A 21,935-nucleotide genomic window follows, 5' to 3' on the forward strand; every position below is an offset into this window, starting at 1 on the left:
GAACCCTCCTGTGTCCAGTCCGACGGGGCCGTGCTGCTTGGCGGGCCCCCTCTGGAGACCAGCACACCTGCAGCTCTGGACTCGAGCCTCCCCAGGACTCCCTACCCACCTACCCCCCTTCTCCCTCCCTCTCCTCTTCTCTTTCCTTCTCCCCCTCCTCCCCCCTCCCCCCCTTCCTAACCATCCTTTTTTTCAGGCACCATTCACTCCTTCCCTTCCATCCCCATTCACGCCCACCTGCCACGTCGCCAGACCACACCGGAGAGTACAGGACTGGACCATCAAAGCCGATAAGCCAGTCCTGATACTGGGGGATTCCAACATCTCCAGAATCCCCCCTCACAACAACCCTCACATCCAGCTTGACGGCTACCCAGGGGCTAAAGTATACCATCTGCTTGAAATAATAAAGAAATTTAAGCCCAATTTGACTGTCAAGATTGTTGTTTTCTCCATCGGGATCAACAATCGGGATCAGGACCCCAAGCAGACGACTACGAAACAGCTCAAGTCACTTTTCAGATATGCTGCCATTGCCTTCCCCCATGCCTCCACACACTTCCCTCTGCTTCAATCCTCACCGCACCTCACTCAAACACAACAACATAACCTTACAGTCATAAACAACACATTATCCGAACACCACAACATCCTTCCATTAATTCCAGCAGACACATTTTTTACTGAAACTGATAACATCACTTGGACCACAAACACAGCTAAACTCATTTTTGAATCTTGGTGCACACATCTCCAATTGTAGACTCTAAATGCTAACACATAGTACATAACTTAAGTACTCTGCTTGGTGCCCATGATCCCCCCCTGGTAAGTATTCACCTTACATTCTCATACATTTGCAACACCCATCCACAGATCTGTTGGCCAGTGCAAACAAAACACATCCCCGTATCCCTTAAACCACAACCCTACCCCAAACCTAACCCTAACCCTAACCCTAACCCTAACCCAATACATACAGTACACCACACCCTGGAGATTCAAATGCTAGATAGCGACCATTTTAGCCCATCATCACCTCACAGACCAGCACATAGATTTGTGAACCCCCTGCCCACCATTATGGAGGCAGCGACTGATGCCAATTTTCCACGTCTGCCCAATGCAGAGGCCCCACATAAACTCCTGCAGTTTTCGGGTCTCAAGGAACCACCATCGGAACCTTCGGCTCAACATCAACGCGGCCCGCCTCCCCAGTCCTCACCTCAGGTACAAATGTGTGGGTCTACAACATCTAGAACGGTCAACCCTCAATCTGTACACCCCTGGACCGGCCAAAATAGGCGGGCCCAAATCACCCGACCTCCCCTTCATCCACAGCGGTTGTCCCAAGCAATGTTTGGCAAGCTCTTTCACCCTGGTCCCCAGAAATTACAACCCGGTCAGCCACAGAGACTAGCTCTCCTACCCCTCCCAGCTCAGCCTCAACAAGCATCTTTTGGGCCTACGGCATCCACCCCACTACCCCAAAGGACCAAGACCAGAACCGAAACACAAGTCACCCAAGCGGATCCCGTCAACCCCCAGCTATCTCCAACCATACCCATAACTCCTCGGGCTTACACAAGCAAATTAACGAATACCAAGGGACTTCGGAGTGTGGAGGTTCAGGTCCATGCCCCATCTTTGCCCAACCGGACTAATGCATATACATCACCACCTTCATCAAGTCACAAGAACGTTTTGTCGAACATCTCTGTGACAACTAATGATGTTATTTCCTCCCTCCATTTCTCTCCTATAGGTGGTGCTGGTGCCCGGATGGGCCCTATTGGTCGGCAGATCCCGAGGGATTACTTACAACAGGGAGGGCCAGTGATGAAAGGGCCTTTGAAGGTTAAACCTACCATAAAAAGAACCCATTCTGAACCCTCCACTAAAACATCCTTTGGGATCGTGTCGTCCGGACGGTCTTCTCCGGGTGCCAGCCCGCCTATGGACCTGAGCCAAAGCCCTCCGGGTCCCTCGTCTCCCCCACCTTCACCTCCATCTCCCCCACCACAACTCATCTCTTCTTTGCCGGTAATGTATCGCCCCACGTACCACATTGCAAGACCCCAAAGAAAACTCCAGGACTGGTCCTTTAAGGGACGTAAACCAGTCCTGGTGTTAGGCGACTCCAACATCAACCGAATACCGGCTCATACTAATTCACAAATACAACTGGACAGCTACCCCGGTGCCACTGCATACCATTTCCTACAGCTTTGCGAAAAGCTCACCCAAATCCATTCACCAAAATAGTCATCTTTTCCGTAGGCATCAATAATAAAGATCAGGATGCTAAATTTACCTCCACCAAACAATTAAAAGCACTTTTCAAACAGGCCCAAACCACCTTTCCCAATGCAGCAATCAAATTTCCCATCATGAACTTCTCCCCTCGACTCACCGACAAGCAAAAGTACAATCTCAAATTCATCAATAACACAATGGCAACACATTTTGACTTTCTCACAGAAATCCCACACGATATGTTTACCACAACACCGGACAACATTCACTGGACACCACACACGGCCAAATTAATCTTTGAAAACTGGTGCAATCAACTAAATTTACAATAATCAATAAACCCAATCCGGTAATCAACACAGATCAACACAATAAATCCAATTTCACGGACCCCAATACCAACCTTAACACTTCTAATATTCTTAATTTGTCCAAATTATTCACCCCTTCCACTTCACAGCAGCAACTTTTGGAGAGGGGGTTAACATTTGTTCCACGCCCCGTAAAACATGACTGGGAGGAACTTCAAAGGGACCTTCACAAATACCATAGACGACTTAAACTCATCGACTATTTTCATTTCAAACCACAATTCAACTCAAAACCATTCACACACCCCTCCAATTGGGAGCCCCCGCTGTCCCAATTGGACATCAGAACCCAACGCCTTATTAAAACAGATAGACAGGCCCTGCGCACATATCGGCCTCCGGCAGATGTCTCTGATAATCTGCCGGAGACCGAACGCAGGGCCTTAAAACAACTTATCAATAACCCAAATATTATAATCAAGCCAGCCGATAAAGGCTCCAAAATTGTAATCATGGACCGCCAACAGTATCTTTTAGAAGCCAATAGACAATTAGGAAACACTCAACATTATAAACCAATACAACAGAGCCTACAACCACAAACACAGATACAACTCAGAACAATAATCCAATCCCTTTATCAAAACAAATTTCTTAATGCCAAGCAAAAAAACTACCTCTTCGGTCCAGATCATCCACGTCCCCGCTACTTTTATCTGCTCCCAAAAATACACAAGGAATCAATAACCTGGACTATTCCCTTTGAAGTTCCTCCCGGTAGACCAATTGTCTCAGATTGTAACAGTACATCCTACAATATATCACAATACATCGACCACTACTTGGGCCCCCTCTCCACCAAACACCCCAGTCACATCAAGGATACATACCATTTCCTTGATCTCATCAGACCCATGGCTGTCCCCATTCATTCCCTTCTTTTCACCATTGACATAAACAGCCTTTATACAAACATAAACACAGTTCTGGGCCTTAAAACAGTATCATCCATTTTTAATCAGTACCCAGATAAACATAGACCGGATTCAGAATTACTCCAACTCCTTAGTATCTGTTTAAATAATAATGACTTTCTTTTCAATAACAATCATTTCCTCCAGGTCAGCGGGACAGCCATGGGTCAGAGATATGCACCATCCTACGCCAATATCTACATGAGCGAGTGGGAGCGAGAAGCACTGGCGAAGTGTCCACACAAACCCTCTGTCTACCTTAGATATCTGGATGATATCTTCGGTATATGGCCTCATGATGCCGCACTTTTTTCAGAATTCATCAACATTCTCAATAACCACCATCCATCCATAACAGTTACATATATATTAAATGCACAACAGGTTAATTTTTTGGACACTACAGTTTTCTTTCAACAATCAAACAATACACAGAATAGACTACTCACTAAGGTTTACTTTAAGGACACAGATACACATGCACTTTTACACAAGGCCAGCTATCATCCAAAACACACATTTAAAGGTATTATTAAATCACAAATTATTAGATTCTACCGCATTTCATCTAAATTAACAGATTTCCATACATCCACACAAATCCTTTTCCGTAGCCTCACAACCAGAGGTTACGGAAAAAGATTCCTTAGAACAATAAAAACCACCACTTTGTCATCTCTCGCTCCTGCTCGCTCTTGTCTTCCAGATACCCAGTTGTCATCTCCAGTTTCCGGCATGACGTGGCCTCCACCTCCTACTTCCTCAAAATCCCTGTCTTCCCCTTCCCCCCACTCCCCCTACCCGAACCAGGGTCTGTATCCTAATCCTAACCCCCCACCCATCACGCCTAATCCTAATTCTTACCCCTACCCAGGAGTTGGAGGCCATCCCAATCGGCGGACCATCAACCCATCTACACTACTACAACCTCATTCCACCCCCATGGATCCCCAGCAGATTATTCCATTTGTTTCTACTTTTTCCCACAGAATAACCGGACTTCACCATACCATCAAACAAAACTTCCTACAGGTACAACAACACCCAGCCTTCAAAAATCACAAAATCATTTCAGCATTCAGGAAAAACAATAGTCTACACAACACATTAATACATTCTCAATTCACCAGTTTTAAAGTTCCACCCCACATACACCATAGTCAGTATTATACAAACAGGAAATTCATACATAACCATCATAGTTCAGTATCTTTCCCCTCCCTTGGTACTTTTTCCCTCAGTCATAGCAACATCATATACATCATTACATGCACTACCTGCAATAAACATTACATTGGTGAAACCAAACATCGATTGCTCATCCGTTTAAAACAGCATCTATACTGCATTGGGAAAGGTGTACTTTCCACTCCCCTAATAACACATTTCCAACAGCACCCCCCCAGCAGCCTTATTATATCTGGTCTTGAGTCCAATGACCGTTGGACCACGGGGCAAAGGAAGAGAGCGGAGAAGGTATGGATCGAGAGACTTGGCACCACTGTACCAAGGGGGCTGAATGATACGTAAAAAATATACAATTAATATAACCTCCCCTGAGACGGCCTCCACATTTTTTAATCTTTATTTTATATAATTTTTTTTATGTCATATGTTTTTTTAAATATATATATATATATATGTGCATGCCATAGCATATTTATTTATTATTAATTGTATTTAATGTTTATTTATTAGCACTTAATAATCTTGATTTTTATGGACCAACATTTACTATTTAATTTCTTGTTATTTCAAATTTGCATGATTTTAGCATGTTTTTATTAGCACTTATTTTATTAGCACTTATTTTATATTACCTTTTACCGTGTTTATTCTGTATTTTATTCCCTGTCTTTTTATTATTAAATCTTTATGCTGGTCTAATAAATCTCAATTGATTACATTATTTATTCTCTTGTTTGCTTATATTTTCAATTATTTTGTTATGGTATTGTATTTATTAATTTGCATGTTCATTTTGCATGTTTATTCAATTGGCGTGTTTTGTGGCCTTCTTTTCTTTTTTTCCTGTTTTTTTTCCCCCCTTTTTTATCCTTTTTTCTTTTTTAGTTGGCCTTGGCCGGGTTTCGTACCCGGGTCTCTCAGTGTGGGGGGGGCAGCCCCCTTGCCAGTTTGCCCTGTACAATTTTATATGTGGTCCTTTTGCTTCTCTGTCTCTCTTCTCTCTCCCTGGTCCTCGGTCAGTATTTTGGGGTTGGCATGCCCCGGGCTCGTACCCTGAGTCCCCGAGGGAAAGAGCTCGTCCGTTCCTCTTCACCACAGCACCTTTGGTAATCAGACACAACACACAGAGCATACATTCATCAAACACCCATCCACAGATCAGTAGGCCAGCGCATCTAAATCATAAACATGAACCACAAACCCAAACCATAACCCAAACCTAACCCCAACCCTAACCCCTAACCCTAACCCTGCTTCTTCCGTGCCCTTGTGATGCTTCACTTTCTTTGTTTTTATGATGCTCGTGATTCCAATCTAGCCCTGACCTTTGACCTGGCCCTAAACATAACCCAATTGTGACCCCTATTTAAACCCAATACCCAGCTTCTACTCAATGCCCAACTGTATGCATGAGAGAGGAATATACTATGGTGGGAGGAGTCACAGGCTATATAAGTGGAGCAGCTCTTCTCTCTGTCTCAGTCCACACGCAGCTGCTCAGCCAAACAGAGCTTAACATAGCAGCTGCCATGAGACGTAAGACTCGAAATCCTCGAGCAGTACTCCACAGACATCCGAAAATACGAAGTCTACCGAACAAGTCCGCCTGATGAAGGTCAAAATAGACCGAAACGTTGCGGGCATTAAAACTTGTTCAAAGATCAATCGATCAATTTATTTTAGTGTGTGACATTTATATATGAGAGATACTTACCTGATGGGAAGAACAAAGAATATTTTAATACTTACCTCATTAGCGATACACATAGCACTTCACAGATGGCAATTAGTCGAGGCCAGGGCCTAATAATTTAACCCAATACAGGGAACATATGAACAGAGATCATTTTTAATACAAATAACAAGAAAGCAACAGCGACTTCATGAATTCCTATGTCGTTGTTGTGCATCGCGGGGGCCCGGAGGGGTGAACCTGCCATGACGAAGGATGAGGATGGCCAGTGCACTTGATCCTGCTGTCTTTTGAAGCGGCGGGATCCAACCACACCCCTACCTAACCCCTAACCCTAACCCTAACCCACGACAAATAGTGACGTACTTTCGATCGAGCACTACTGCCAAAGAGAAGCTCACTCAAATACAGCAGCAGCTGGGAACACCGGTCCATAAATTAATCAATGAGGTGCCAACAAGATGGAACAGCACCTACCACATGTTTGAAAGAATGGCTGAGCAGAAGGAGGCAGCCTGGGTGTCACTGGCCTCATTAAAAAGGGACATCACTCCACTGACTACGGAAGACTGTGACACCATTGAAGAGATGCTCAGGGTGCTTGCTCCTTTTGACCAAGCAACAACTGAACTGTCTGAGGAAAAAAGAGTTTCTGGGTCAAAGGTTATTCCCATGCTGAAAATGGTCCACGTTGAGCTTCACCGTCAAGCCTCAACGGTGACAAAAACAGCTGCTAAACAGCTTGCAGAAAATCTGAGAAAGCGGCTAACAGAATGCATCTCTAGCATGGAATCACTCAGTGTGATGACACTGGCAACACTTTTGGATCCTAGGTTCAAAACAATTGGATTCGTCAGCTCACTGAAGGCAACTGAAGCCGTCAAAAGACTGAAGTTGGAGTGTGCTGACCAAATGAGGAGCCAAGAGCCTGACCCAGCAGAAGAAGGGCCTAGCTCTTCACATGGATCACAACCCAGTTCAGGTATGAAAACACATTTCTTTCTGTTTATTTGTATATTTCTGTGGCACTTTGTCATGTGATAATATACTTGTGATTATTATTATTATATTTTTTTTTAGGGCACAATCTCTGGGAAACATTTGACATGGAGGTTGAGGAGAACAAGAGGACCTCTAATGCCACAGCTGATTCGATACTAGAAGTCCAACGCTACCTGGCAGAAAGCAACCTACCCAGAAAACAAGACCCATTACAATATTGGAAGAGCAACGAGAGAGCTTATCCACACCTTCATGAGCTTGCACTGAAATGTCTCTGCTCACCATGTTCGTCTGTGCCATGTGAGAGAGTATTTTCTAAGGCGGGGGAGCTGGTGTCAAAGAGGAGAAATCGCCTTGGAGCAAAGACACTTCAGAAACTGTTGCTCCTCAATAAAAATGCATAAACAAATCACTTCTTTTCTCAAGTATTTTATTTCATATGATTGAACAGTTAAGTTAACAAAATTGTGTACATAAGTCACAAATTGTAACTCTGAATTGTAACTCAAATTTGCTATATTTTACATACCAACTCAGTTTAGCATTTACACAAACAAGGAATTTCTTTACCTGCAATGATTTTCTACTACAGGGGGCACTATTGGGTGACCGGCGCAGTATCAATACAGTGCCGACACAGTTTGTATAGTGTGTCAATACACTCCTTGAGGTATCATCATCCCATCACTAATACCTACCATGGGTCAGTTGTCTCCTCACATGGAATATAACTGACAGTTCACTCTCTTTCTCTCTCCCCTCTCTCTCCATCTCTTTCTCTATCCCTCTCTCCATTGTAGCAATGTGAAAATAAAGCTTAAATTGAAGTGATTTGTGTGTGAAATTGATTTAATGATTTGAGTGACTTACTGTACTCTAATCTTGAACTCATGACAGTGATACTCAGACGTGTGATAAAAACGGCACAGTACATCGCAGGAGCAGCCTTCCCCTCACTACAGGACATTTACACTACCAGGGTCACCAGAGATGACGTCTTTGAAGGACTTGTAGGACAGCCAATAGCTAGTTTCCTTGCTCAACAACTGGCGACACTTAGGGAGTCATTGGCATTCGACATATAGACAAGCTGAAGAATAGACGCAATACTGCTACCAAGAGCATTAATTATTAACCGGTAAGCTTTGCTAAAAATTTATCTTTCTGTTATTTTAAACCCGACATATTAACGGTGAGCTGTAGAAGTGTAATACAAAAATGTAATTGGAAGACAAGGATTAAAATTAATGTACAAGTTCAATTATGCCTTTGAAGTGTTTAAAACTCGACATATTAACGGTGCGCTCTAAAAGTGTTAAACCACACTGCAAAGGTTTAATTATGGTTCTGAAGTGTTTAAAAGTCGATGTATATTATTTGTGACGGTCCTTGCCGTGGCGGGACTTTAAATAGCTGGACACACCTTCACAGACTGGGATCATACCATTATGTGAAAGAAGAAAGGGGGCAGATGCTCCAAAGACAGCGAGTGTAGTGGTACAGGCCAGGTACACACAGAGAGGCAGAGAGAGCTCATTATCACATCGCAGGCTCCGTCTGTCGTCAGTCCCGTCAGTTTGTCCCGGGGCAGTTTCATTTTATTCACACATTTAGATACTTCCTCAAATATGTATTTTCCCGTGGTTGTGCCATGCATTGATTTAATTACCAAAACCGGCGGGCCAGTTATGATAGAGAAACTATATTTTCTCACGGGCCGGATATAATTGTGGCCTTGAGTTTGACACCAGTGCAGTAGACACAGAAATGTGCACATAAATTAGATAAATAACATAAACGTTTAGTGTATTTATTAAAAGAGCACCTGTTCAATGTGAAAAGTGAGTTGTGAATATTAAATAAATAGAAACAGACAATGGTAGGGGAAACACTGACACCACTTTTAGTACTCGGAGACATGATATACTTAAAACTCAATTTGATTATTAAATATATGGCTCTCAAGGAAATACATTTAAAAATATTTGGCTTTTATGGCTCTCCCAGCCAAAAAGGTTCCCGACCCCTGATCTAAAGTGTCATAATGTTAAGATCTTGTTAAACAAATAAGTTATTGGGCAAAGTTATTGTTAAATCAACTCATGTTATTTAGAAAATGTTATCAACTTTAATTGACTACATTTATTGAAAAATGGACCTTACATAAATACTGTGTAATAAATGTTTTAACTCTCCTATGATGGGAACAGCATTGCACTCAGTGGAATAAAACCGCTGCAGCACGGAGCCGCGTTTGGACACCCCTGATTTAAAGGTTTGATTAAAATGTTAAACAATAGTAGCTGTGTTGGGGTTTGCAACGAATAGAATGCATAAAAATAAGGCTTTTATGAAAACACTGATTGAATAGTTGCTTACCAACACACAAACCATTCATAATTGCTAAATTAGGCTCAAATAGAAGGCTCCGAGTGATACAAGAGGAAGAGCCATTTGTGAAAAGCACGCATGCCAGGCTCACTCAACGTGTCCATTGTAAAAAGGACCTGGCCGTTCAATGTACAGAAATGCATTTCCCTTTGACTTTGTCCTTCCCCGTATGCAAGTGTTTCACAATTTTCTTTTTTCATTGCAACCAAGTTATGTTGACTTTTCTTTTTCCTTTTCCCTTTTCAGGTGAAAATGTCAGGCTGCCATGTATGTGGCAAACAAGTACATGCTCTGAGCCAGCACCTCTCAAACAGACATCATGTGAGAAATGTAAAGGAGCAGAGGATTTTATTAAATAAGTTCTCAGCGAGGGTGAACATCAGGTCCTCTCCTTGCCCAGCGACAGGGTGTGGCTATGCCCTGTCGCGCCTTCAGCGTCACATCCGTCACACACACGGAGTTGACACTGGAGGAGAGGGCCTCCTTAATCCTCAGGGCCAAGTGGATAAAGTCCACGAAGCTCCTCTCTGAGGGCCACCAGCCCGACGCCACCCATGGCAACGTCTCTTGACCTGCTGCCCGACAACAGAGAGGATGTACTCCCTTCTCCTCCCCTGAGCTGTGGCAACCCCCTGTGCATGGAGACGAGGAAGGGGTATATCCAAGATATATCCCAACTTTGTGAGCAGAGGGATGATCTGCTCACAGAAAATGGCAACCTTCGGTTGAAACTGCAGGCTTTGTAGCGACCCAGGTGCGGTTCTCCCCCGCCGGAGCAAGAGGTAAGTTTCTATGTCTCTGTCTGCCTTTAACCATGTCTGTAAGTCAGTCAGTGTTTGCGTGTGGCTTCATGTTTTCAGTCATTTTCCACTTGATTTCACAGGAGGCAACTCCAGCTACAGAGGAGTCGACTGCTGAGGCAGAGAAGGTGACGCTGACACCCCCCGACGAGAAGCCAGCACAGGGCAGGGAAAAAAAGAGGGGGGTGGAAGCGTTACAGACCCCACAGCCTACCAAGAGGGCCAAGTCCTCCACGGGGGCCGATATTTCCCCCTGGTTGGACGGGCAAACAGGATGAGGCTGATCACCCTACCTCCCAGCATGGGTGAGGATGTATTCACGACATGATAACTGACTGTTTGCACTTTTTCATGTTGTTATTTTGCCAAATACTGCACCTTACCTCACCTTGTTGAATATTATTGCACTGCACCCCATCTCATTTTAGTCTTGCATCTTTCTATATATGTTATGTTCTGAATATTTGTATGAAACATTTTTGCACTATTTGTAAAAATGTTTAAATTTTATAATGTCTCCTATTGCAACTGTTGCACAACAATTCCCTTCGCCATAAATAAAGTTCCATCCATCTATCTATTATAACATTAGAAATCATTTGCCATTGCAGAGGAGTACCTCCAGATATATGAGAACTGCCACAAGGGGAAAACACTGACTGCCAAGATGCTGGAAAACGCAAAATCCAAAGTTAGCCGGGTGAAGAGTTTTCTGTATTATATGGGACACTCCCACACCCTGCTGTCGGACTGGATTTTTCTTAATGATCCTATGAAGATTCGAAAGTGAGTAGCATTGCCTCCACAGTGTGGGCTGTATGTAAGAGATGTACATTTTACTTTAAGAAGCCCATACTGTCAGCAGGATGAATGGCTGGCACTTTCTGCATACTCATTTGCCTTTTTTTCCAACTCAACCCTCTTCAAACAGATGGTCCAAGAGCATCGCCAGAGGTGGCATGAAGGTGAAGACGGTGGAATGCTATTTTAAAAATGCCCTGCATTTTGTTACATTTCTCCAGAGGACCCCTCCACCAGCCAGTCTCTTGAGTCATTCTCAGACAGCCACCATACATCGTACTCTCAAGGTGGGGCTCAAGAGCCTTAGCTGAAGTGGTGATGCCAAACTGCCAAAGAGGGAGGACCCGATGGCTACCTCATCCTCTTCCTCTGCCTCTCTCCTCCTTCACTTCCTCTCTCCTCCTCTCCCTGTATGCATTTATGTCCCTTAAATGCATGTTACTAACTCATTCTGTGTCTCATGTGGCAGGTTGCCACTGCTAAAGTTCGGACCATGAATCCTGCCCTGGTCGTGCCTGCTGCCTGCTGCCCTGGTCGTGCATGCTGCCCTGGTCGTGCATGCTGCATGCTGCCCTGGTCGTGCATGCTGCCCTGGTCGTGCATGCTGCTCTGTCCGTCTGTCATTAGTGATATTGGGTTGTGTAAAAAAGTTTGATTTGATTTGATGGTTGTGGTCAGCTTTGTATTACTTCCTGGGCACACACACAACACATTTTCATAACAATTATTACTGCCATATCAGAAGGATATAACGCAAATGCAACATTAAGTAGTAATTTAATCAACGTAATATATATATTAGGGTATGTAAGTATTTATAATATATGATGTATTTAAAATTGTCTTCTCACTTCATTGCCATTGAGGAAGATACTACCTTGTCAAATTCCAAAACAGGGGGCCCCTATGAAAACGACAAGCTTTGTCAACTGCACATACATTTAAATTAGAGCCCAGTGTATTGGAAGTTTTGTTTAGGCACACATACAGTACTGGTAGCAGGGATGCTGCTGCCAAAGTGTCAAGGCTCTAGCCCTTAGAATCAGGCTAAATGAGGATAAATGACCTTTGAATTGGAAAGGAGACTTGGTTCCAAGTCTCCACGACCTTCCTATCAAAAGCTATTCATGGAAAACGGGAAGCTCACTTTCCACTTTTTTCAGTTCACTCACTTCCCGAAGTCTTAGAGAGTCGGTGGTGGTACTGTTGGATGCAGAATCCTCCCAAATATATAGAAGGAGCTTGGTTTGAAGTGTCTACACCCTTCCTATCAAAGGTTATTCCAAATGTGAGCTTCCCGAAGAGATTTATAGGCCCTATTCTATCTCTAAACCTGACCTCTAAACCTAATCCCCATAACTTTGCGAAGAAACGTCAGAGATGCCTGGGATCTTCGTCTGGCTACTCATCACAGGCAGCCCTGTCATATGAGCCCACATCATATGTCACTAAATCTTGGAGGCGTGGCTTCCAAGCTTTGCACACCATATACTGTTAATAGTTGACCTTTGTTAGATCACATTTATGAATTAAAGTGCTCACACACAATCAATCTCTCACTCACACACACACACACACACACACAGTAATAGGTACATATATACTGTACACTGTGTACTACACCTTGTCAAGTGTTGAGCCAGAGTGACATGTTATTTGTGACAGTATGCTGTACAGTCTGTAAAGCACACTGAGACAAATGTGTCACTTGTGATAGTGGGCTATATAAATACATTTGATTTGATTGTTGTTGATGAAAACGACAAGCTTTGTCAACTGCACATACATTTAAATTAGAGCCCAGTGTATTGGAAGTTTTGTTTAGGCCAAAAAAGATAAAAAATGACACTTACTCAATTTGACTCAAAGCTGGTATACATACAGTACTGCAGGGATGCCGCTGCCAAAGTGTCAGGGCTCTAGCCCTTAGCATCAGGCTACAGCAGCATAAATGAACTTGTCAACGCCCATTAAACTCAGCACTATTGAAACTTATTGGAAGTGGACAGATCTATACTTATGCCTGTCCACTTCCATTCAGCTCTATTGAAACTTATTGGAAGTGGACAGAACTGTATATACTTATGCCTGTCCACTTCCATTAAGCTCAGTTCTATTGAAGCTTATTGGAAGTGGACAGATCTATACTTATGCCTGTCCGCTTCCATTAAGCTCAGCTCTATTGAAACTTATGCCTGTCCGCTACCATTAAGCTCAGTTCTATTGAAACTTATTGGAAGTCGACAGATCTATATATACATATATCTGTCCACTTCCATTAAGCTCAGCTCTATTGAAACTTATTGGAAATAGACAGATCTGTATATACATATGCCTGTCCACTTCCATTAAGCTCAGCTCTGTTGAAACTTATTGGAAGTGGACTTCCAAAATATGTAATACGCCAATGAACATCAATGAACGTCAATGAACTACTTTCCCGACACCGTAGAGACATGTGGTTGGTGCCCTTGGACGTGGCTTCCTTACAAATGTGGAGGTGGAACTTGCTTCCAAGTCTCCACGACCTTCCTATCAAAAGTTATTCAAGAAAAACGGGAACGTTTCTTCAGTTCACCCACTTCCCAACCTCGGAGAGAGTTGTATGTGGTACCGTTGGATGTAGAATAACAACGAATGGTCTGACGAAGCTCGGTTCCAAGTATCTTCGACCTTCCTATCAAAAGTTATGGGTTAACCCTAACCCTGTAACATAATAAAATGTGGAAAAAGTGAAGGGGTATGAATACTTTCCGGATGTACTGTATGTGCTACCAATTTAAGGAAGATATTGAAGTGGATTCACTCGCATTAAAAATTGCCACACTGTTTCACCTGAACTCCTCTGCAGTGGAGGATGAGATGCTGACACTACAGGCTGACATTCAGCTGAAGTGCAGGGCTCATGGACAATTTTGGAACTTACTCACAGAGGAAAAGTACCCAAACATGATGAAATGTGCTGCCTCCTTGACTGCATTATTTGGCTCTACTTATTTATGCTAGTCAGACTTTTACCACATGAAGATGATCAAGTCCAAGTACCGATCCACCATGACTGATAATCATCTGGAAGCCTGCTTGAGGTTGGCTACCTGCCGTTACTGTCCGGACTATGCAAATCTGGCTGATTCTATTCAGTGCAAGTCATCAGAGTAAGGTAGTGACCAGAAATGTATTGAATTGTATTGTGCCATAAGGGTTCATGCAGTGTAGCAAGGTACGACAACCTTGTAAATGTATACATGAAAAATACATAAAGGTTGTGTCTCTTTGTACTGCAGCTGCTGACTGACATTATATTTCACACTATTCAATGTCTTTAAATATTCATCTTCACAGAAATATATTCTTACAGATATATGCAAAAGTGTCTGAAGCAGCATTTTACATTAAGTAGGCTTAGTCACTGTTTAGTTTGCTCCTGAAACTTGGCATTCACTCATTACAGAGAAAAGTTGTTCAAAGGTAGGTAGTTACAAACATACACAAAACCTTTGCAGCGAGGGCTGTCAATTTGGGGTGCCCTGGCAAGAGGTGCTGATAAAAGGTGGTGTCCAAGCCCACCAAGGTAAATTTGTCCTTCAAATTTGAATCACACTGCAAGTTGATTACTTCAAATTGGGTGTCGACTGGCAGATCAGAAGCCTTGACTGTGAATGGCGAGCGAAACATTGCAGTATGGCTTTGATGCTAATTCTATTTTGCTAGCAATAAGGTAGCTAGCTTTCACTGCTGCATCGCAGATATAAAATCAAATTTATTTGTATAGCCCAATATCACAAATTATACATTTGTCTCAGTGTGCTTTACAGACTGTACAGGTTACGACACCCTCTGTCCTTAGACCCTCGCATCGCCCAAGGAAAAAGTTTGGATGAATCCAGGAAAATGTCAAAAAGGCTTCCCGGTCCCGATCCAAGGCAAACCTGAGCCAGCCCTAACTATAAGCTTTATCAAAAAGGAAAGTCTTTAGCCTGCGCTTAAATGTGGAGAGGGTGTCTGCCTCCCGAACACAAACTGGAAGCTGGTTCCACTGGAGAGGAGCTTGATAGCTGAAGGCTCTGGCTCCCGTTGTACTCTTAGAGACTCTAGGAACTACAAGTAACCCTGCAGTCTGGGAGCTCAATGCTCTAGTTGGTTTATAAGGTACTATGAGATCTTTAAGATATGCTGAAGCCTGACCATTCATTACTTTGTAAGTCAGGAGAAAGATTTTCTATTCTGTATTTTACAGGGAGCCAGTGCAGAGCAGCTAATACAGGAGTAATATGATCCCTTTTCCTTGTTCTTGTCAATACACGTGCCACTGCATTTTGGATCAACTGAAGAGTCTTAAGCGACTTTTCGGGACAACCTGATAACAATGAGTTGCAGTAATCCAGCCTTGAAGTAACAATTGCATGGACTAGTTTTTCTGCATAATTTTGAGACCGGATGAGTCTCATTTTTGCAATGTTACATAGATGAAAGAAGGCAGTCCTTGAGATTTGTTTTATGTGGGAGTTAAAAGACAGATCCTGATCAAAGATGACGCCAAGATTCCTTACAGTGGTGCTGGAGGCCAAATTAATGCCATCCAGAGCTTGTATGTCATTAGATAATGCGTTTCGGATTGATAGATATAACTGGGTATCATCCGCATAACAATGAAAGTTTATAGAGTGGTTCCTTATAATATTGCCCAAAGGAAGCATATATAAAGGTGACTCTTATCCAGAGCAACTTACAGTGAACTAACTACAGGGACAGTGCCCTTGGGGTTAAGTACCTTGCTAAGGGCTACCTCACATATATTCTTGACTATTTTCAAACTCCTGAACAATTTCTCCCCAAAAGCTTGTTTAAACTGTCCATAAAATACATTTGATTATTACTGTGTACTGATGAATGTATGGTTACATTGTGACCTTGGTTCTCTGAGTGAATAGACTATCTCTCCATTCCATTACATATTCAATTTGTACGGGGTAACTCTTTAAGACACCCAGTGAGGAGATACTGCTACCCTAAAGCCCAATCTGTGACATCAACTAGGTCAAGGCCCCGCAAGAGGCAAAGGCCAAGCCTAAGAGGCATAAGGGCTTTCTGAGTTCAGTCCGCAGAAGCAAGACTGACCCAGAGAATGCAAAGAAAAGGCTCTGCATGACACAAATGCCACATTTACAAACAAAGTGTCCACTTAGGTCAGCCTACAAGTCGCTAAACTCGTCAAGGTAAACAACAAACCGCTCGGAAATGAGCATGTTGCTCATAAGGGCCTAGTAATTTACTGATGACTCTCACCCGGTACTCACGGAAGGTGCAACTGTCAGGCACATCTGAAACGTAACATAACTGGTGCTGTAAACTTTCAGCCTCTGGGTACCTCAGAGGAACTGGGAATTATGTACCCACACAAACAGACTTGATTGTTACCATCTCTCTCAGGGTTATGGCAGACCTCCAAGCAATATGCTAGGTCTGCAGAAATTACGGTAAATGAACCCCGCACCATTTGGTAAGCCCGGGCCACTCGTATAGTCCTCACTACAGGCTCTGGTAAGCCCAAAACCAGGACGCAAAGCGGGTTAGGGTGTCTGGGCCTCCCCCATAAAGAATTGAGCGCCAAGCACTTCATTACCTGTATTCTGGTGAATTGGTACACCAATTTATGGTGGGATAGTCCTTATTTATGTTAAAGAAAACGGCAGGTGACAATTGAATTCGATGTAACGGAGTGCTAACCAGAACATTCAGAAGTTTAGAAATCCTTCTGTAACCAATGCCATCAGTATGTTTTGCAACACTTATTGTTGCAAAAGGTCTTGAGTGAGCTCTTTGCTTTTACCCATCATGAGATGTTTATTGTGTGACACCTTAGTAATGAGAGACCTTTTTTATAGGCCATCAGTTGGGACTGAACCAACTGATATTAATTTGCACTGACAAGCGGCAGGATTGCTTTAGAATTACTGATAGATTTCAGTGGGTTTCTGTTGAACGTGATACAAAGGGTTGGACTCAAAAGCAACGACTCAAAACATTGTTTCAAAAGTAAAACGGTCTTTACTCAATAATGTGCAAGTACAACAAAAAATCACTCATATGAGAAAAAAGTAGAACAAAGGAAATGGCTACTTGATTAAAAAACCACTGGCTCTCTTGGTGGCAAAAACACAAGACGAACTGACACAGGACAAAGGGAGACAAGGACTATATATACACACACACACACACACAGTAATGGGAAACAGGTGGCGACAATCAAACAGGCGGGAAACTCACAAACAGGAAGTGCTCTGAAACAAGAGGGAAAGGTAATTACAAAATAAAACAGGAAGTGCAATGACAGACAGTGCATGACGAGACTAGACATGAGTGGCTGTAACTTTAAGTGAACAATGAGATAAGACTAAACATTAATCTAAACAGACTATAAACTAAACATAAATACATTAATATACATGACGGGACGTTACAATTTGTTGGCTTTCTATGCCTTTTTGCACCTCCTTTTCTTCATGTGTTCAATGCTTTTTCCCTGCATCATTGCATTTTATTACACATAACTTAATTTATGGACTTATTTGTTTTGGTTTCTTTACATGTAATGATTGCATGGGTGGTTACTAAAGGGTTTGGAAAAAGCTGAAGAACTCGGAGCTTGAATGTCGAATCAAAACAGCAATCCTCTAGTTCAATCGATATATTTATTTAACGTGATAAGTCAAACATAGAAAATACTCTCAGCTGAGGACACTTTTCACTTCGCCGTTTCCACAGACTGAACGCTCTAAAAGCCCCAGTTAACTGTCTGACGGTCCCGCTCCAAGTGTGCACAAAGGGTTGTAAACATCTCATCTAATACATGGAGTAGGCGTTGACCTTCTCCTCATTGGTCCCAGTTTGGCGCCCTCACGCTCCTCCGTCAGCAGTCAGGAAGTGATGGTTTGTTGACCTGTTACTCTTAAAGGGGAAGTGCCCCTATTATGTTTGTAATACATTCAGTGCAGAAAATACATAATAGTGCAGAAACATATTCGTAGTGTCGTAATATATATTGATTGAGGTAGACAAATACATATGATAGTCTTTCCAGTGTGGATTAATACTAATCAGGATTTATTTACCTGACAATTCCCCCTTTACACACCATTTATGGTGTGTATAATCTCCAGTAAATATAAGGCACCGAGTGGTGTACAAATTCAGCATATGGTATACAAGAATACATTCACATTGCACTTGTTTTTATTCCAGTCATAAAAAGTACCTTTGGTAGAAAACATCAACTTTAATAAAGAATACCTTCTGTATAAAACATCAACTGTACTAAAGAACACCTTCAGTATAATAACAAAGAACTTCACTTTTTATTCCAGCATAAAGACAATTAGCTTCAGTATAATAAAAAACACTTCCAGTAAAAGACTGTAAATATCAGTAAACATTAACATCAGTAAAAGACTGTAAATATTAGTAAACTTTAACATCAGTAAAAGACTGTAATATCTGTATACGACTGAGAGACTGTGGCTACAATAAAAGACTGTAGCTACAATAAGTCTGTGGCTTCGGTATGGCAGCAAAAAACACTTTGTAGAGTTATTCACACGAAATTATCTTCCTGGTTTTCGTGTTCCTGCTCTATATCATAGTCTATGAGTAACTTGGTTTGCTCTTGCATAAAAAACTGACCTTTCTCAGTTTCTTTCTCTTTGCTCAGGGCAGTGGTGATCAATCTAGTGGTCAGGGTGTGGATACATGGAATGCCACAGCATCCACATAGGATTATTATGCCTATCATTATCGGTATGAACAATACCAACATCTTATACTGACCAAACCAACGCTCCAGGGAGTCTGTGAAGTAATTCTCTACCCCACTGTTTGATGCTAGCTCTTTGCTCAGTCTGTCAAGTCCTTTCAAAGCTCTGGTAAAGGATCCATCAGGAGCTGTGTTATTTGGGATGAAAGTACAACACATAGATCCAAACAATTTACAGACACCCCCTTTTTCAGCTAGCAACATGTCTAATGCAATTCCGTTCTGTAATCAGGCTAGTTCTATCAAATTGCATAAATCTATGGAGAGGGGCTGATACTCGTGTACATTTGTTTTGTGATTTTGATTCAATCAATCTCGTCATGCAGCTTCTAATTTATGGTATAGAACAACATCCACATACAGTAAGTATTTAGAATCAGAATAATCTTTCTTGTCATGAAGGTTTTCACCTACAAGAATTTGCTCTGGGTTAGCTGGTACATGAATATAAAAAATGCATAAATATTTACAAAATATAATCTGTGGAGATAATGTACAAATTAATATTGATATAGCTATTAATGCTGAAGATACCAGTGACATGAGAACTCTCCATCTCCCGGACCGGTCTTTCCATAGCATCACCAGACTAATTCTCTACTCCTGAATTCTCTGCTAATTCTTTATATAATGTTGTCAATCTTTGTAAGGCTCTAGTAACTGATCTCTCTGAAACAGTATTATTTGATATAATTGTGCAACAGGATGATCCAAACATGGCACACACACACACCTCCTTTCTCTGCTCGGAGCACGTCTAAAGACATTCTATCATGTCAATAAGCTGGAAGCTGCTTGTTGTTCAGCTTGTCCCTTAACGGCATCCCTTGTAATAATTAATAAACCTCTGTTAGATGCAATGAATGTAATTAGTCCACATTCTTATTAGTAGTTGCCCATCATAAAAACAATGAGTCAAAACCTGCTCCAATTTGATCTCTGGCACTCCCCGGGGGACTCCTACTGCATCTCTTGTATGCTGTGGAGCTGAAGCTCTCCCCAGGTGCTGTGTTTCTCTTCAGCCGAGTTCAAGCTCACAAGAGTTTGACCTGTTGTGGGCCAAACATAGAAACGCTCGACCAGTGTCATCAATGCACATATTTCTGTCTTGTGCTATCGGTTCTGTGAGTTGGAAATCTCTTAATGAGATTTTTGCAAATTGGGCTGAGTGGTTCTGTTACTGTGCATCATTGTTAACAGACAGGTTTACTCTGTTATTGGTCCAAGTAGTACTGGGACTGGGCTTAAAGCAAGGAGGGGCCTGACTGGTACACACACACACACACACAATATATTTACTGAGCTAGTGGTATACAGTTTACAGTCAAGCCACATATTCTTCTCCACATATCCTGTCTCCCTGCTATTCTATTTCTTACTGTAGTAACTTTATATCCTTTCCTACTGACTGCTTGGAGATTGCAGTCTTCTTGTTTTCTACCTTTATCCTAAAGTGTCCTTGTGGACCTGCTCCTAAAACCTCTGCTGCCTAAAACAAACCGTCTCTAATCTCTGGGATGCGATGAAACGATGGTGAGGAATAATGGATCACAATCATTTATTTTCTTACATGTCACTCCTCTCCGTGGCAGCTGTGCTCCTCTGCCCACCTGATCTGTTCTGCATCTTGTTAAGGGAGAGGGACAGGTCAATACGTCACAGAAATCAAATTTGATGTGGTTGTGCAGTCTCAGGTGTACAGGCCTATACTCACCCTCCTGTGATGACTCTGACCCCCATTTCACAGTCCCCTTCTAAAACTTCGGGTTGTTGAATCTTCACTGATGGTGAGACAAGCGCCCCTATGGGTACCACCTCCCTGTGTAGTCAGACTTCACCACGAAGAGGTCCAGTTTCTGCTTTATGGAGTCAGTGTCTCTCACAGGAGTGGTGATATATTTATGTGTCAGGTGTCACCAGGATTCTCTCTCTACACCTCTCTACCTTCCTTTCTTTCCCAATGGTGGTATATTTCTAAATATGGCTCTGATAGTTTTCCCGGCACAGATAGGGAAACTTGGCATGATTTCCAGTGTTCTTTTATACCATTAGTCTTTCACACTCATTTACATCAACACTGATTATTGTACCGTACATGCTCTTATTCTGTCTAATGTTTTCTGTCTTTGCAGTGCAAGTACTTTGACCTGCAATTCTTACATAAAGCTTATTATTATCATTATTATTATTATCCTTTACCCACATTACCTTATTTTACAGTTCATTTAGCTGTAAACACTTTAGCTACTGTCATAGCGTCTACTGTATGTGTTGGAAATACTTCAGCTCATTTTATACACGTCTATAATCGTTAAACTATATTTATTTCCTTCATATTTATTTAGTTCAGAATATCCATTTCAGCACATCTGCATGGATCTTATTGGAGTCGGCATTCAGCCTTTGAATCAAATGCTATGAATATACTCTATTAATATAATACTCAATATAATACTCCCCCTTTTGAGACATGGTCAAATACCGTGTCTCAATACACATTTATATAATCTTCTCGGTAGTACTGAGTTCTTCTCTGGTCAAGTGTTCTTTCGTCAGTCGTCTCTGTCTTGTATGTAATTATTCTTAGTCCAAACGGCTTGTTCTTACTTTATAGCTGCATTCTGCATCTCTTTCAATATCTCTGTCTTGTGTTCTGGCGTGTTTGTCTTCTCATTTACATATTGTTGTCTACTGAAACTGGATCAGTTC

General features: G+C 42.2%; 1 protein-coding gene across 1 annotated transcript; it reads left to right on the plus strand.

Moving 5' to 3' along the window:
* Nucleotides 1–3,086: 3,086 nt before the first annotated feature.
* LOC115004773 (uncharacterized) lies at nt 3,087–5,135 on the plus strand. The gene is made up of 2 exons (XM_029426444.1): nt 3,087–4,573; nt 4,937–5,135. Exons 1-2 carry the CDS (start codon nt 3,482–3,484, stop codon nt 5,069–5,071), a joined length of 1,227 nt encoding a protein of 408 aa, XP_029282304.1. The 5' UTR covers nt 3,087–3,481; the 3' UTR covers nt 5,072–5,135.
* The last annotated feature ends 16,800 nt before the right edge of the window (nt 5,136–21,935 follow it).

The sequence above is a fragment of the Cottoperca gobio genome, unplaced genomic scaffold (genome assembly GCF_900634415.1).
Source record: "Cottoperca gobio unplaced genomic scaffold, fCotGob3.1 fCotGob3_184arrow_ctg1, whole genome shotgun sequence".
NCBI classification, from domain to species: domain Eukaryota; kingdom Metazoa; phylum Chordata; class Actinopteri; order Perciformes; family Bovichtidae; genus Cottoperca; species Cottoperca gobio.